At 48.3% G+C, this 17,367-nt stretch overlaps 2 protein-coding genes across 3 annotated transcripts in view; one reads left to right on the top strand and one right to left on the bottom strand.

Moving 5' to 3' along the window:
- CSGALNACT1 (chondroitin sulfate N-acetylgalactosaminyltransferase 1) overlaps positions 1–15,340 on the top strand; it is a 76,533-nt gene extending 61,193 nt beyond the window's left edge. For both annotated transcript variants that reach the window (XM_059685250.1, XM_059685249.1), the window contains 4 exons: positions 669–847; positions 1,733–1,827; positions 10,495–10,576; positions 13,527–15,340. In XM_059685250.1, the coding sequence (XP_059541233.1) occupies positions 669–847; positions 1,733–1,827; positions 10,495–10,576; positions 13,527–13,816 (646 nt within the window). In that variant the 3' untranslated portion in view covers positions 13,817–15,340. The remainder of the gene's footprint in view (positions 1–668; positions 848–1,732; positions 1,828–10,494; positions 10,577–13,526) is intronic.
- The window catches only part of SH2D4A (SH2 domain containing 4A), a 482,539-nt gene that overhangs the window by 411,658 nt on the left and 53,514 nt on the right, over positions 1–17,367 (bottom strand). The gene's annotated exons all lie outside the window — the stretch shown is intronic.

Here is a 17,367-nt window from a genome sequence, read left to right as displayed (position 1 = left end):
CTGGGAGGTTAATGCCCAGATCACAGAGTTAATCTATGGAGAGCCAGGTCTGAGGCAGTTCTGGTCTTTTGAACCCAAGTCTGTCATTTTCCTTGTCTCGCTCTTCTGCATTTCCTGAGCATGGGGAAGGAACCCAGGTTTACATCTGTTTGGGGATAAGCATGTATCAAGACTATCAGGTCTGGCTCCTGGAGTTGAATACAGATGAGAGGATGCGAGGTGGAGCCATTCTAATGGGATTTCATTTCCTTGGTCCAATGGTTTCATTGGCTCAGAGGGTATGGAGATTTTCCTGGGTTTCATTGGCTCAGAAGGTATGGACATTTTCCTGGGTTTTGTTGATCTAGTCTTCACTGGTTCAAGTTTTCTCCACCACACACACATAAAAGTATTTATTAGTCATGACAATACAGTTTTCAATTTGGGAAAATTACTGAGAAGCAAGAAATAAACTGGTGTTAAAACTTTGCTAGGTGTTTGTTCTTGGTACCTTTAATCCCAATGTATTTCTGAAGAGCCTGGGTCATCCTGTAACTGCCGGGTAGTCTCATTGCCCACGGGGTTACAAAAGAAACATGTCCGGATGTGGATGGCCCTTGGTCGTGTGTTTTCCAGGGGACTCTGTTGACCTGGGAAGCCTGAGGGACTGTGTCTTTCTTCCCCTTTAGAGCTGCCAACTTCAGGAACTTTACCTTCATCCAACTGAATGGAGAATTTTCCCGGGGAAAGGGACTTGATGTAGGAGCCCGCTTCTGGAAGGGAAGCAACGTCCTTCTCTTTTTCTGTGATGTTGACATCCACTTCACCTCTGAGTTCCTCAACACGTGCAGGCTGAACACACAGCCAGGTAAGGGGGTATGGAGTCCGCTCTTCTCTTTCTCTCCCTCAGGTGGCATTTGGCCCCGACACTCAGGCATCATTCTCTTCATACTTCACGCTGCTGTCCTGCTTCTGAATCAGCCTTATTTCCCCCCAGTGACAAAGGAAAGGTTGGATTTCTCCTTTGGTGCCACAGTGTGGGCTGGTCAGCCACCATAATTCTGGGACTCCTTGTCCCAAGCTAATTTTTAGAACTTCTTTTCCATTTTCACCTGGGGCATCGGCTTTCATGAACATGCACAGGAGAAAATGAGGACATGGCCTGGAGAAACTTCCTGAAACCAAAGGGAAGGAGCAGCTGTGGGTAGTTACCAAGGGAAGAAGTAAGCTGAGCAGAAATAACTCACAATATAAAAATTATTTGCATGGAGTTTGACTTATAGGCACAACTGGTAGTCAGCTGATAACTACTGGAATGGGCATGCCAGTTGTTAAAATATTGAAACTCTTCAGATAAATTGATAAAGAGTAACTGCCCTAGGCTCCCCATGTCTGTGCCTGCTGCACAAAGTCACCCCAGCCTCTGGCAACCCTTCAGACTTCCCCACAAGCCAGCAATTAAAGGGTTAATGTCTGGTAGGGCAGAGGGCATTAGGACCGTCTTTCACACCCACTCTCATTGGTTGATATCACTATTTTGAATGTCACTCCTGGGCTAAGAGGGTAGAAATATTTGAGAGTCTGTTCATCTGGTCTACCTGGCGCAGAACTTCTAAGATCTGTGTTAGACTTGAGTGAAGGGAAAAGGAAAAGGGATGAAATATCTGGGATGTTTCAGTGGGTTGAATATAGGTGAACAAACCTAATAGTTTCGTCTGTTGCTTTCAGTGAATGTTTTCTTTCTGGTCTGCAGGGAGGAAAGTATTTTATCCAGTCCTTTTCAGCCAGTACAACCCTGGCATCATCTACGGCCATCACGATGCTGTCCCTCCCTTAGAACAGCAGCTGGTGAGTAATGCCTCGCAGGTGCCTCTGTGGGACTCTGTTTCATGTCTTTCATTACCAGGGCACCTGACCATGAGTTCAGGTGAGTAAAAATCTGCGGATTGAGTCCTGTATTCATTGTAAAGTTTGGCAGACGTTCTGGCCTTTGCTCCCAGTGCCTTGTTCATTAAAAGTGCTTGCAATATTTAAAAGTGGAAAATAAATAGGAACAGTACCTTACAGAAAGGTAATTTCACACCTTCCTAGTTTTCTTCTATGGTTTTTGGAAACTAGTGTTCTTGCATTATGGATGCAGCACATTTTCTCTTTATTATTAAACAAACCTGCAAGGTAAGAAAGGTGAGATTGTGTTCCCATTTGGCAGATGGAAACCGGAAGTCAGAAAGGGGTGACTCACCCCAGTACGCAGTGAGTGAGTCAGTGGGGAAGCTCCCATCATGCTATCATTCCCACATATCACGGTGACTTGGGGTGGACATTAGCATCAGCAGTGTCACAGGCAGGGTGGCTTCTCTGCTATGATCTTAGCTGCACAGGCGATGGAGGTGGAGCCACAAAGCCAACAAGGATCTCTGTAGCTGAGTTGTCTCCGTTGGTGGTGGAGTCAGTCCACTTAGCAGAGAAGCAGGGCAGCAACAGGAAGATGAGACAAGCCAGAAGAGGGTCTCTGTGCCACACAGAGGCATGCCCCTCGGAGAATCAATTTCCCGTTCTTGCCAAGTTGGGCTGTGATCTCTTCCTGCAGAGATCAGCTGGGCGTGTCACGGCGGTGTTCTGGCTCAGGCTGGGTCTCGGGAGCATCTGACCTGGGGGCCGTTTGTTCGTTGCCTTGGTTAGCTCTGTCTCCTGTTTGAGACAAAGCCATGTTTCCTCCCACTGAGCACCTCAGAGGCTCGGGGGGAAATCTGCTGTGTGAGCATGGACATGCTTCTGTGCAGTGGGAGAGGAAACTGATTTTCATGGAAAATACATGTTGTTGTTTTTAAAAACTATATTTTTATTGATTTCGGAGAGGAAGGGAGAGGGAGAGAGAGAAAAACATCAATGATGAGAGAGAATCACTGATTGGCTGCCTCCTGCACAGCCCCTGCTGGGGACTGAGCTGCAACCCAGTCATGCGCCCTTGACTGGAATCAAACTCAGAACCCTTCAGTATGCAGGCCGATGCTCGATCCACTGAGCCAAAGCAGCTAGGGCAAAAGTACATGTTTCATGAAATTCTTTTGTAGGATGGATTCTGTGTTCAAGCTGCCAGACGTAGCAAAACCTGTTTTCTCCCGCTGTATCCTGTGCCCTGCTCCAGTTAACCTCTGGCAACAGATGTTCCAGAAAGTCAGCTCAGGTTCTTTCAGGTTGGACAAGGTCATGTCCTAGCATGGTTCCCCTTGGGACACAAGCCACACAGGACAGTAATAATACAGTTTTCCCTTCCCCCAATGAGATTCTAATACCCCGGATCTGGTGAATGTCTGTTTAAGTACCATATGTACATATGTGCTTTGTACATAAACACGGTAAGAGGTTTCACTTCCCCAAAACCAATTTTTATCCACCCTCATTGAGACAGAAAAGCTTCTTATTTCCATTCTGTAAGAGTTCTGAGCTTCTAATAGGGCTTGAGGGGGAAATGGGAAACAGGATTTATTTTCCTTCAACCAATCCGAATAAAAGTCCCTTTGATTTTAAATAAAGTACCGCATTACATTTGACATCCAATGAGATTAAGGTTTTTACTTTAAACTCCTAAAGACCTTATTTGCTTGCAAGGAATTCTTGTCATTTTACAGGTTAAAAGGTTTATCCTGTTATTACCATTCCTGGGAAACAGGTGTAAGGGGAAGCCAGAGGTATGACATGGGGAAGCCAGTTTCTCAGATTCTCAGAATTAGTGGTCAAGCCAGATTGCCGTGTCCACAGCTGGAACCTCTAAGTTACCCTGCAACCTTTAACATTCCCTAGACCACATAAGTTTGCTCTTTCGGGGTCTAGTATTTGTGACTGTTTAGTCCAGAGAAACACAGCAGTTATCTGTGAGATGCAGGGGTCTCCATCCAAAAAAGAAAAGTATTGATTTTGTTCTTTACTGGATTAGCCATTTTTTGAGCACTTGCTGCCTACATTGAATTAGTTTAGGTGTTAGTCGGGGAGACAGAGAACTGAAACCGTTTTTTGTACTCAAAAGTAATTGAGAGATAATTTCAACTACTCCCTCCTTGTCTACAGACTTACTGAAGATCACACAGACAGCTGGTAGCTGAGCACAGGCCCAAACTAGGATTTCCTTACTCTAGTGCAGCGGGAATTGATTCACTTAGGGTCTAGATGAGAGCTGAAATATAAAGGAAAGGAGAACATCAAACTACAGACATTAACATAGAGATGGAATGTGTAGGAGCTAAGGAGTTATAAAATAAAAAGGAATGATAAGCCCTAGCCAGGCTGGCTCAGTGGATAGAGCGTCAGCCCTGGGACTGAGGGGTCCCAGGTTCGATTCCAGTAGGGGCATGTACCTCAGTTGCAGGCTTGATCCCCGGCCACGTGAAGGCGCATGTGGGAAGGCAACCAATCGATGTGTCTCTCTCACATTGATGTTTCTCTCTGTCTCTCCCTCTCCCTTTCATTCTCTCTAAAAATCAAGGGAAAAATATCCTTGGGTGAGGATTTTAAAAAAGGAATGATAAGAGAGGGATAAATTAGGAAAGATTTCCTACCAAGGGTTCATTTTGACTCGGTCTAGAAGTATATAATGGATATATATTAATGCATTCTTGATAGCCTTCCTGGAATACATCAGTGTCCAAAGGGAGAACATAGATCCCGAATGTCACTGTAACAGAAGTTATTTATTCTTGCCAACAAAAGGCAGCTTTTCCCGCAGCCCTGCAGATATGACCTCATCGCCAAGGTTCCGGTCAGTACTTCTCCTGGCTACCAGTATTGCCACTGTCATTTGATAACATGTTGTCTGCAGATGCAAGCAAGAAACCAAACTTAGGTATCTGCATGTGTGTTTAGACTACTTGTTTCTCTACGTTTAAATACAGACCATTAGTAATAAGTAGTAAGTGAAATCATGGGATTTTATACGAATATTTAATTTCTTGAGTTTTACACCTGAGATGAAACTTGCTGATGCTTTAATGTAGAAACAGCTCTTTGAGGAAGGAATGGCTGTAATTTCAGTAATTATTAACATTTCACTTTCCTGGCTCAAACTTTGTTAGTTCTTGCTGGGGCCATGGCGGGAGCCTCTTACCACTTCTGTCTTTAGACTCCTTCCCTCTTCTGTACTCAGTCTTTCCTTCATCCTCTGCCAGAGATACATTTTCAAAATGAAGATTAATTCCATTAAAAATTTTTTTTCATGGCATAAAGCCAGTGGTGTGCTAGTAAATGTTGAACAACCCACTCTCTGAAAGGGGGTGGGGGAAGCCCAGATTCATAGCGTTGGCCATTTCCTGTGATGTCAATTTCCCCACCGAGGCCTATTCCAGGCTACCAGTGTGATGTCACTCAACACAGACTTGGGAAGAAACTTGCACAACCCTGGCTGCTCTAGCGTAGCCCCGATTCCTTGTTGGGATTAACTTTCCTCTATAAACTGACTCTAAAACTGATTGCGGAGAAAATGTTTGCAAACCCAGCACCTGGCACAGGGTACCAGCTTGGTAGACACCCAAGCCAGCCGCTCTGCCAGGTGGGCACCCTGCTCAGTGTCTCCTCATCTCCTTCCAGCTCAGGGCCATCTCCTCACCTTTTCTACTGTCCACAGTGCCCGACATCAGAGTCTGCCATGCAGCCCACCCATCATTTAAATCTGATGACTGTGCCACTCTGTTCGTTGTGTCATGGTATATCCTCACCCTCTCTCTGATTAAACCCTTACCTCTCTACCCGCCTCCAAAAGTATTTACCACTACACGGCATTTCAGTTTAAATTCTTAAAGATTGCTGACCAGGCATAGTCTGTTTTTATTTATCTGGGGAGCAGATACTCAGAGAGCACCAAGAGTAACATTAACAGAGCAATCCATGCAGCGGTGTGTAAGCCAGCACTGTGCCCGCGTCATCTCGTGTCGTGCTCAGTGGTACTGCATGCGAAGAGACATCGTTATGCTCAGTTCACAGATGAGAACCTTGAAACTCAGAGGCAGAAGTCACTTGCCCAGACTGCTAAGTGGCAGGAGCAAGAGTGCACGTGCCACCTGTGTGATGGAGACAGGGCTGAGGATGCCGCGGGGACTTATTCTTTGGCCTTAGTGTGCTTCCAGGAGAGCACAGAGTCTAACCTTTGGTTACAGATCCCCAAACAGGAAACCTGCACCATTCCTTGTCTAGCTTGCTGTCCTTCAGAAGACACTTCATGTGTTTAATGCAGATACTGATAAAAGATGTCTTGTTGAAAGTGTGCGTTAGTACAGATCTAGAAGGGGGTGGCATTTGAATCTGTTCTTAAGCCAATTCATTGAAAGCTTTGGCGCCAGAATACTTTATCTTTCAAGAAATAGAAACTGTCACGGCACCGTGCCTTACCACGGGCACATGGGTACCATTTGCAGCCCCTGGAATCCTGCACAGGGTGCTCGCCCAGCCCTCAGGCACATGCACACCACATGCGGGCCCTTGGAATCTCGCACAGTGTGTGCTCATCAGCCTTCGGTACCAGAGAATGGGGACTGCACAGTGTGGGGGCAGGAGGCACCCAACCGAGCCATAGAGGACCCTGAAGTTCAAGGTGTCTGCTGCTCATGGACAGGGCTGGCTATTCACCCTGCATGGCCCAGTGCACAATGAAAGCACAGGGCCCTTGTTCAAAACTCATTAAGAATTTCCAGATGGCAACAGCAGGGCACTAAACCAGGCCTGAAGCCTCCTCATGTGGGGCCTGTGGACCGCACACTGCCTGCCTGCCTGCCCGCCTGCCTGCCTGCCTGCCTACAGTGAGGTCAGAAATTAGGTTAATGAACACCATTCAGTGTTTCTGGTGAACGTGAGGCTGCTCAGACACAACCTCAGGTCTCAGGAGACTCTCTTGTCTTTAGAGGAAATATGCCACCTGAGTATATGTTACTTGTTTTATTTTAGGGCCCAGATTGTGTCATGGGCAGTTGTCCAAGTCAGTGCCATGAAAGCAGACAGGCGCTGCCTGCCGCTCCAGGACACCCCCCCCCCCTTCCCCCTGCACCTGCAGGGTGGCCGCCTTCCCTGGCTTTGGAGGGAGGTGCTGATTTATGCCTTGTGTTTTGGACCTAATAGAAAATAATCACCCCGATCATATGAATCACCCACAGAGCGGAAGGTCTGGCAACTTCCTATGGGCTCGAACTGTCTTTTCTGGTGTGTTCCTGCCCTGCGGTGCTCCGATGGGATCCTAGGTGGGAGAGAAAGGTGGTTCAGAGAGCTAAGAAGAGGCCGGCCCTGGATAGAAATGGTTAAAAGTAAGGATAGCACTTGAGAACAGGTCGGGAAATTCAGGACAGAAGGAGGAGATGTTTCTCTTTTAAAGTCTAATCTCTTAGGGCTTCTTCTTTCTCTAGACATCACTGGTGTGTATCTGTTCAACGCGTGACCAGAACAGTGGCGCTCCTTATGTCTCTGGCAAAGGTGCTAAGAAGTTAAGCCCTCTGCTTAGACCCCAGGAGGGTGAAATGTTTTTGTCTGTTGGTCCAGAATGACACAATTCTGAGGGTTTTCCCACTGGGATTTCTAGGCCTTCGCTGGTCCACTCCCTGACAAGATTCTGGGCTTGGACCATGTATATTTCCACTGGCTTCATGTTGTCTCTGCTCCTCATTCGTTCATTGGAGAAGTATAGCAGATCCTCAGATAACTTCCTTTTGTTCAGGGTTGGTTCATTATCATATTAATGAGATGCCTGAGTAGGAACTCAACTCCTGCTAATATCAATTAGCATATGGTAAAATTGGTTTTGGTATACATAATTTGGCTTGAAGTCACAGAACCCATCAATGATGTTAACTGATGACTTAGTGTATTTATTGAGTTTCGCTATGTGGGAGACAGTGATCTGGGTGCTGGAGACCAAGCTTGCGCTCACCAGAGGTGGTAGGTGAAGACAGTCAGCTAACAGAGAAACAAATACAACAGGGTGATTTCAGAGAGCCTGGTTTATAGAGAAAATGAGCCACGTGTAGAGTGTGACATGGCTGGGAAGGGTTGACAGTGGCTGGAAGGGCCTGGATGAGTGACTCTGAGCAATGACATTGGAGCAGAGCCCAGGGGTGAGCAGGGAAAGGGTGAACCTCGGAGGCAGCTCTGCAGGTATCCAGCTGTGGAGACCTGTCATCCTGGCGCGTTCAGGAGGCAGAATATAAGGGACACGTGAGCTGGGCAAGGCAGGCAGGGGCCAGGTTCCGTGGGGCCTTTGCAGGCTGGAGGTTTCCGCATGGATTTCATTCTAATTGCATTAGAGAGCATGCAATTAAAACCACGGCAGGGCTTTAAATGGGAGCGTGCTGTGATCTGATGTACACTGGAGAGCGCTCACTCCCGGCTCGGCTGCTGGTCCAGGGCACCACTCCAGTTAGCGGCTCAGCACAGCTGGGGTGGTGGAGCCTTAATAAGTGAACTCTAATAAGTGCACTCCATCTTGCCCTGACAGTATATGCTGTGGGCACGATCGGTTCCCACCAAGGGCTACGATTCAATGAGCTCTTCAGACAGTGCTATTCGTGGCTTGCCAACTTTAAAGCCAATGTTAATAAGTATTTATGTAGCTCATTCCCAGCTCACACATCCATTTGTTTCTGTCACGCTGTCTGCAGCTGAGGGTCATTCTTCACTGTGTGCAGGTTTACCAGGTACTGTGTCCACTCACCCCAGCCCTGGAGTGGCTGCTTCTTGCAACCCCCACCCCTTTGTCTTTCTTCCCAAGCCCTGACCCGTTGTTCTCCCCATTTGGACCTTTCTCATTGGCACTCATATAGACCTCAGCCAAGTATTTGAAGTTTGGATACTGGCACTCCTCTTCGACTCCACTTATATCCAGAAGCTTAGAAGACTTGTCTGCATCCTGGGGAAAAAAAGGATATTAAGCCAGTAGCTGCATCAGGAACAGTGTACCTGGTATAACAGGGATGAAGCAGAAACCAGTTTTAAAAATGACTCAGGGGAGACTTTTTTTAGACTTCCTGCCCTGTAAAACCTTTCCGGTCGATACTAATGACATTGTCTTGTCACTTGGAAGGTTTGTGTTACAGGCCTTTGTTCTGAAGAGGGATTGGAGAGCACGTGCTGGGGACCGTGGTAGCCGATGAGGCCGCTTGAGGTCTCGGTTTCCCTTGGCAGTCCTGCTGCGCGCTGGCAGCAGTGCAAGCGGCATCCCCGTGGAGGTGGTAGTGAAAATAAGGTTGTTTCCCAGGTCACGGAGTAAAAGAGTTTTCAAGTTCATCAGCCCTTCTGCAAGCCATCTGTCCAGTACAGTGTAGCCTGTGGCATAGATAAAGGGAAACTTCAGGGAGGTGAAATAGTAGTAATCGGACAAATGTTTGGCTCTTAGAGCTGGAAGAGACCTTAGGGGTGGTTTAGCTCAACCTCCTCAATTATTGGAAAGGAAATAGGGGCTCAAAGAAGTGCGGGGCCTACCCGAGGCGGAGAAGCCAGCCGGTGGTCAAGATGGGACAAGACGCACACTGTGTCTCCTTGGCTGAGAACAGAGCCAGGCGTCCCCGACGGGAAAGGCACAGTCCGAGTGGATGGGGACCTGGTGCAGCCTCCCCTCAGCCCACCCCCCAGGGGACTTCCTTTCATCGAAGCACCGATGTTAACTCAAAAGTGAATCATGAAAAATCACGATTAAAATAGGTCCCCAAACCATTCCCAGAATTACCTCAGCCAGAAATATAGCAGCAACTTCTTCAACGTCTTGCTGCTTCAGCCAGAACATTGGAAATTTACTTGCAAAGTAAGAGGTTGGGCAGGGCCAGGTCTGGCTTTTTGAAGAGAGTCACCGCTTGGATGGCCTCTCGGCAGCCTGGCCGCCTGGCAACGACTTGCAGCGGCTTTTTGGAGCAGTTTGGCTTGAAAGTAAAGACGAACGGACAGAGTCTTCCTTCATAACCTGGACGCGCCGTGCCCTTTTCCTCAACCAGCAGGAGCGGAGCCGGAGTCACACGCCGAGGCCTCGGGTTTTCCTTCCATTGCCCGCGGGAGCCCCGTGTGTGCGCGGTGCCAGGGCAGCTGAATCCCGAGTTGTTCCCTATCCCTTCTCTCAACTTCCTGAGCCCTTTGCTGGCTCCCGGCCCGGCCCTGTGTGAGGGGCCGAGGCCTCCAATTCTCGCTGGCACTGGTGTTGGGCCAGACACGTAGGTGGCTTTTCCATGGCGCCGCTCAAAAACTTGCTCTCCGGGTTGTTTTTGAGCGTGTGTGTGTGTGTGTGTGTGTGTGTGTGTGTGTGTTTCCATGCCTTGTACCCTAGAACATTCCAGCCAGAGGTGCCAAAAATCACAAGGCCCTGTTTGGGGACTGGTGGGCTGACTGTATTCCTAACCGTCCAGAAGGACTCAAATCCGTCTGCGTTTCCCCCACAGGGTTGCGGCTGATTATCAGTGCTGGGATGGACTCTCCTTTTAACGTTGCTTATGTGACTAACCTCCGTTTCTTGTTATCCACTCTGTCCTTCCCTCTCAAACGATGGTGCTTTCCCTGCAGGTCATAAAGAAGGAAACTGGATTTTGGAGAGACTTCGGATTTGGGATGACATGTCAGTATCGGTCAGACTTCATCAACATAGGTAAGACAGATCCACTGGCAACAAGTCTGCATCTCTACTGCCACCTCGAGGCCAGGGAAGGGCTGTGCGGGAACCTGGCCAGTCAGCTCCCAAGGAGCCTGGTGGCAAAGCAGGTGCCACTTCTTAAGAAAAGGTGGCTCAGGTTCATTCCTCTTGTCATGGGCTTGGAGCTGGACCAATCGGTGGCCTGGGAGTGTGTGGCACTTTAACCCTATAATCTCCACCAGCACCTCTCAGTCACCCCAAATAAGGCTCCCATCTGCAGATCGAGGCAGCTCATTGTGTAAAGGCAGCTTCCAGGGGGTCCCCCCAGGGCTGACTTCCAGCCTGTCCGGCTCCTGTGCCCCATCATGTAGACCAGCGGTTCTCAACCTGTGGGTCGCGACCCCTTTGGGGGTCGAATGACCCTTTCACAGGGGTCGCCTAAGACCATCGGAAAACACATATATAATTACATACTGTTTTTGTGATGAATCACTATGCTTTAATTATGTTCAATTTGTAACAATGAAAACACATCCTGCATATCAGATATTTACATTACGATTCATAACAGTAGCAACATTACAGTTATGAAGTAGCAACGAAAATAATTTTATGGTTGGGGGTCACCACAACATGAGGAACTGTATGAAAGGGTCGCGGCATTAGGAAGGTTGAGAACCACTGATGTAGACCATCCTGGGCCTCCCCAGTAGGGGGAATCCATTAAAAAATAGGGTGACATGGGGAATTTGAGAAAATCACACACCAGGAAATTCTGGAAAAACTGCTGTACCTTCAAAAATTCCAGGTGTCACCTGAAGCCCTGAGTGTACAGTCACTGTGTACGCACACATACACACAGGTTCCCAGAGCACAGACAGGGCAGGCCCTTCGGTTGCAGTTGAGGAGACCAAGGTTCTCAGAGGCAAAGTGAGGGACACAGTCAGGATGAGAACAGGGTGTCTGTTGTCCCCCTTGGGAGTTCCACACTCTCTCCCCACGGCAGTTCTAACTCATGTGCCTCTGAAGGGAGTAGAATTGTGGATTATATGTGACTTGGGAGTGAATGAGCAGGTCAGAAACCTTGATCTTGGGCTCTGGCTCTAGCAGGACAGAGTCTGGAAGTCCTGTCCTCACAAGGTGTGGAGATGCCCACCCCCACCACCTCCCTGTGGCCTCCCAGAGACCGCTTCCCTGCTCTCTCCTGCCTACTCCCCCTCCCGCCCAAGGCCTACAGCTGCTCTTTTTAAGGTCAGTGAGTCTATCTGAGCAGCCCCAAGTTTTGGTCAGAGGTGGAGGTGGTCTGCAGGGCCTGCAGAATGCTCACAGGAATCACCAGTTAAAAATAAAAATGAAACCCAAACGGCTTGCAGTCAGGTCCTGTGAGCAGCTGCAGAGCACCCAGGATGCCAGTCTCCGAGTGGCAGGAGCCCCGGGATAACCAGCGGCGAACCACAGGTGTGCTTTGATTTGTTTAAGAAATAAGCCTAAATGATTTTGTGCAAATCATTTTCCAAAAATGACATATATTTTTTTGATTTCTAAAGGAGATTTCCATTTTAAGAAGCTGTTTCCTTGCTCTCTATACAGGGAGAGAGTATTTTGTGATGATCTATATTTATCAAATTTGGGGTAATAATACATTTTTTCCCTAAAGACTGGGCATTGATATACTAGAAAAACATGAGAATGGCAGACTGGGCCGGTCCTCTTTCTCAGTCGGCCATTGCTATGAGCTCAGAATGAATCTTTGGGCTACATCTGTCCCCCATTATTCTTTGCAATGTTGCATTAATTTGCAAGCATCATATGCTCGCATAAGTTTTACTTAATAAGTTGTAATGATACCAATGGTAATAATAAACCAGCTACAGCTAACGAAGCACTGCCCCTTACATTACTGTCTCGTTCGGTTATGACACCTACTTCATTTCCGGGTAAAGAAACCAGAGCTCACGAGAGGTAAAGTGGGAGCTTGGATGAGAACCAAGACTCAGATTCCAGATCCTTGACTCAGAATGGTCTCTGCCTGCCTGTACTGGGGGGAGTACAGAGCCCTCGTAGACATGGACCAGGGGTGGGTGCAGTGTGGTTTCTCTGTGCTTGGGGAGCCCCTTTCCGGGATCCAGCAATAGCCTTGATCAGAGCCGCATGGTTTGGGGACAAAGGGCTCTGTGATAATGGAGCAAAGATGTTCAGAATCACCTCACTATGTCTTGTAAGAGTTGGAGAAATCTCCCAGGTGAGACGAGGAACAATGACAAAAAGAGACCAATTTTTCTTTGGTTCTACTTGAGGCACCGTGGACTTTAGGTTAAGAAACAACCTGGGGCATCTCAACCTTGGGTGAGAGTGTAGGGGACCAGTATTCTCCTTGTCCATTCCTACGTGAAACAAGATTGTTGGAGTGGAACCCCAGAACCGACTTGGGCTGGTCCCTTCAACACGAGTCGTTTCACCAGCTTTTGGGGACCACTTTAGTCTCCAAAAGGAAGAGTGCTTTTGTGGGGTGTGATTTTTTTTCACCCTGAGATCCTGTTTTACTACTTCACGCTGCACACCTCTGGTTTATTCCATGTGAAGTGGCAGGAGGAGGAGGTCACGTTCAAACAGAAACACGGGGATTTTCATCGGGAGGTCTCGGGTTGAAGTTGGGGCGCTTCTGCAGCTCTCAGTTGGAGTCTGGGGTTCATCATTAGCACTGCTGACAGCTCTCCAAGGCAGGAAAATGCTGGGATTCTGTTTGCAGTCTTGTCACCTCTGGGAGTTGGTACTGGCTTCCATGAAGGTCGTCCGCGTTCGAGAATTCTGAGTTCTCTGACACGGATGGACACATCATTCGGAGGGGCGGCGAAATACACCTCCCCTACCGGCTTCTCGTCTTCATGCCGTTCTGTGCTTGTGCAGCGCAGGGGAGCGGGAGGCGCGGGCCGGCCTGACTCAGCCGTGTGTTCTCTCCTGACAGGTGGGTTTGACTTGGACATCAGAGGCTGGGGCGGAGAGGACGTGCACCTGTACCGCAAGTACCTCCACAGCAACCTCATAGTGGTGCGGACGCCCGTGCGGGGCCTCTTCCACCTCTGGCACGAGAAGCGCTGTGTGGACGAGCTGACCCCCGAGCAGTACAAGATGTGCATGCAGTCCAAGGCCATGAACGAGGCCTCCCACGGGCAGCTGGGCATGCTGGTCTTCCGGCACGAGATCGAGGCTCACCTTCGCAAGCAGAAGCAGAAGTCAAGCAGCAAAAAAACATGAACTCCCAGGGACACGTTGGGGGAGATGTTTTTTTTGTTTTTTCCTTTTGCAATGAACCTGACACGTGGCTGCAACAAGGAAGCGATGTCCATACAGGGCAAGCTGACTGATTCCTAAGCGACAGAGGGAGCGCGCCTCCATTTCTGCCTGTGCGGTTTTACGCAGCAGGAATCCAAATCTCCCCCTTCGCCTGCAGAAGTAGCCCCAACAGAGGAAGGATCCCCTGCAGCGTCTGACGAAGGAGAATGGGTGTGAGGTTGTACGCCTGGCAGTGTGGAGGCCTGTTGCTGTCTGTGCTCATTGCCGTATTCATGAGTGAAGACCAGTTTTGTACAAAGTTCATTAGAATGAAAGGCAAACATTTCTCCCCAGCAGAATGACTGTATCAGTAGGACTCTCGCGTCTAGGAACTCTGTGTCTAAGACAACAAGGCAGGCGAGGAGACTGTAAACTCAAAGATACCCTCATGACGATCCCTGTGAGTATATTAAGCAAAACCAAATGGACTAAAAAAAGAAAAGAAAAAGAATAACTGTTGCCATTTTCCCCAAAATTAACCAAAAATAATCTCATCTTTTTGGTTGTAGTTTTAACCATCTCCATTTGTTTATTTTATTTAAAAATGCACTTTTCTTTTGCTTAAGAGTTATATTTTGCTTATTTAATGACCCATTTGTAAGCCTTACTAAAGAGAGCACAAGCTGGCATATACTTTTGCATTTTTTAAGAAGATACTTTGAGATGCATTAGGAGAACTTCCCACTCAGAGCACCAGGTGGATACCCCCATCGGAGGAGCTGCGGATGCTGGGCCTGCCAGGCACTGCGTCAGACCTTCAGCACGTGGGAGGCGAGGCTGGGGCTGGTGAGGACCCAGACATAACCAGACTGTATCTGGAGAGTATTTCCGAAGAGGAGCAGCTGAACACTGGAGGGAATTAAAAATATCCTTTTTTTTTTTAGCCTCAACAGAAAAGGAAACTCATTCAGACTGGCGGTATCTTGATTTATTTAAAAGTCAGAAAACACATGTTTTTGCAAGGGAGAACTGGGGACTACTTTCTTACCTGTTTAAATAAACCAAAGTACACGGTGTGAACCAAACGCTCTTTCCCAAGCAGGGTGCTCTTCCTGGCTGCCGGCTTCCGTGAGAAGAGCTGTGGGGACATGTATTTTGTGCAAGATCACTCCATCTGCCCCAGTCTCCTGGGATGGGAGGTTTTGCTACATGTTCACCCACCCCCGTCTAGGGGGGAGTAACTTCATTCTTTTTTAAATGAAGCTGTTCTACTCCATCACCAAGACGCTTCTGAAAATTGCATTTTATTACAGTTTCCAACTATTTAAAAAAAATAAATACCGTTAACACTGAGTGGTTTCTACATTCATGTGAAAATTATTTATTTAATAGCCAGCACCAGATGCATGAGCTAATTATCTCTGATTCCTTGTCTTCTGTTTGCCCACAGTCAAGTCATTGTTTAAAAGCTTCAAGAACATTCAAGCTGTTGGTGTGTGTGGGGGGGGGGGGGGGAAGCATTGTATTGATTTGTATGGGTAGTTCATAACATTTAATTAAAACACAGGGCATGAGTGGAAGGTGGCATTGGACAGCTAATAAAATATGATTTGTGGATATTATTTCCTCTTGGAATAAGAATGCCATGTCTTTAGTTTTTGGAAAAGTTTTTTATGCAGAGACCAGGGTTTCTCAGCTGTGGTGCTGTGGATAATTGAGGCTAGACCTCTGTTTGTTGTGGGGCTGTCCTGTGCACTGTGGGGTATTTAGCAGCACCCTGGCCTCTGCCCACCAGATGCCAGGAGGGTCTCTCACCCAGTCATTGCCAAATGTCCCTGGAGGACAGAGCCACCCCTGGGTGAGAACCACTGGTCTGGCGGCCGGGGGGGGGGGGGGGGGCGGGTGGAGAGAACCATAATGACAAACAGGGCCCTTGTTACAATTTACTTGTCCTTTTTATTAGAAGAAAATGAGAAATGATTTCCAGGGTGCCTTTAAATTCTGATTGTATTTTATATTTTTACATGTAATGGTGATGCTAGAAATTTGGGGCCCTCTCCCCAGTGGTCCAGAGGGCTTTGTGGGACTGACCTGCACACTCCTACCCGTGTCCTCCCAGGCTCAGGGGGATGGGTTTCCAACCAGGCTGGCGGCAGGGAGCAAATGTCTGACCCCAGGGTCAGGCAGGCCTCAGTGCCCCTCGGGGAGCAGGCCCAGGCTGCCCCGGGGCTCACCCTCACCGGTGCTGGTTTAAATTGCGATGTCACAGGTGCCTGAGACAGTGGCTAAGAACTGGGTTTTCAAGTTGCTGACGGTAGCAGAAAAGAAGAGGAAGTCGCACAATGTTAAACTATTTTTCTCTTTTTAAATAAAACATTCTCCGGTAAGATAGTTTTATCAAAAGGTAGGAGCCCTCTTGAAGCACATGCAAGCAGGACTCTGTCTGAGTCGGGCTGCTTTACCAAAAATAGTGTAGACTGGCTTGTACAGCAGGTGCCGATTGCTCACGGTTTGGAGGCTGGGAAATCCAAGATCAAGGCACCAGCAGATACGGTGTCAGTGTCTGTGTCCTCGCAGGGCCGAGAGCTCTCCTCTTTTAAAGGACACGGGTCCCATCATGGGGGCTCCACCCTCACGACCTAATTGCCCCCAAAGGCCCCGCCTCCTAATACCATCACATTGGAGAGTCTACGTATACGTTTTGTGGGGGCACATGCGGTCCACAGCAGGACCTCTCTCCAGCCCCTTCCCAGAAGGACTAGCAAAGGCCCCACTAAAACACTGTAATTAGGGGCTTGGAATATAATCTTAGACAGCAAAGGGAGGCAGTAATGAACTTGTGGCTTGAAGGAGCCAGTCACAATACGTCTTCTGAAGGAAGGATGCTGCCAAGGAGGCACTGAGTCTTGGGCTTGTGTTAGTTCCCTTCCCTTCCCACCCTCTGCATCCTCCCTCTGTTCTTACTAAGCCGCCTAGTAACTCGCCCCAGTCATCTCACTGGAGCTGGGGCCTCTAATATAAACCTCAGGTCTCCTCCAACCAGCAGCCTCATGAGAGCCAATTGTTCGTACCTCTTCCCACTCCTCACTCAGTAATGGCAGGTCGGGAGCTTAAAGTCAACGGTAATGAGAGCGCTTACACCATGGAAATCAGCAAAGGCTACATACACATCAGGCTCCCCCCAGAACCCCACCCTTCACCCCCTTCCCCAGCCAGTTAATTGTTTACCGGCACACCACAGATTAAATGAGTTAGTATTGGCAGGCATCCACGTTCAGCTGTTATTATTCAATATCAACTCGGATGCCCAGTGCCTCTCCGGTGTAATCAGAGGGCCACTGCGGGCCACACATTGCAGACCGTGAACCCATCGTGTGTGCATGTTGTCCTTTATTTCTGTCATTCTGAAAACAATTTCAGTCTATCAGAAGAAGGGTTACGAGGAGTTTAAGATACAATGGATAATTTCTCCCTTAAATCCCATGCTCAGTGTTTGGAGTTGATGACCCCCTAGGCCAGTGGTCGGCAAGCTC

Source organism: Myotis daubentonii, chromosome 2, assembly GCF_963259705.1.
Source record: "Myotis daubentonii chromosome 2, mMyoDau2.1, whole genome shotgun sequence".
In the NCBI taxonomy this organism is placed as follows: domain Eukaryota; kingdom Metazoa; phylum Chordata; class Mammalia; order Chiroptera; family Vespertilionidae; genus Myotis; species Myotis daubentonii.
The sequence above is the reverse complement of the archived record's forward strand: the minus strand, read 5'-3'. Positions and strand labels throughout refer to the sequence as shown.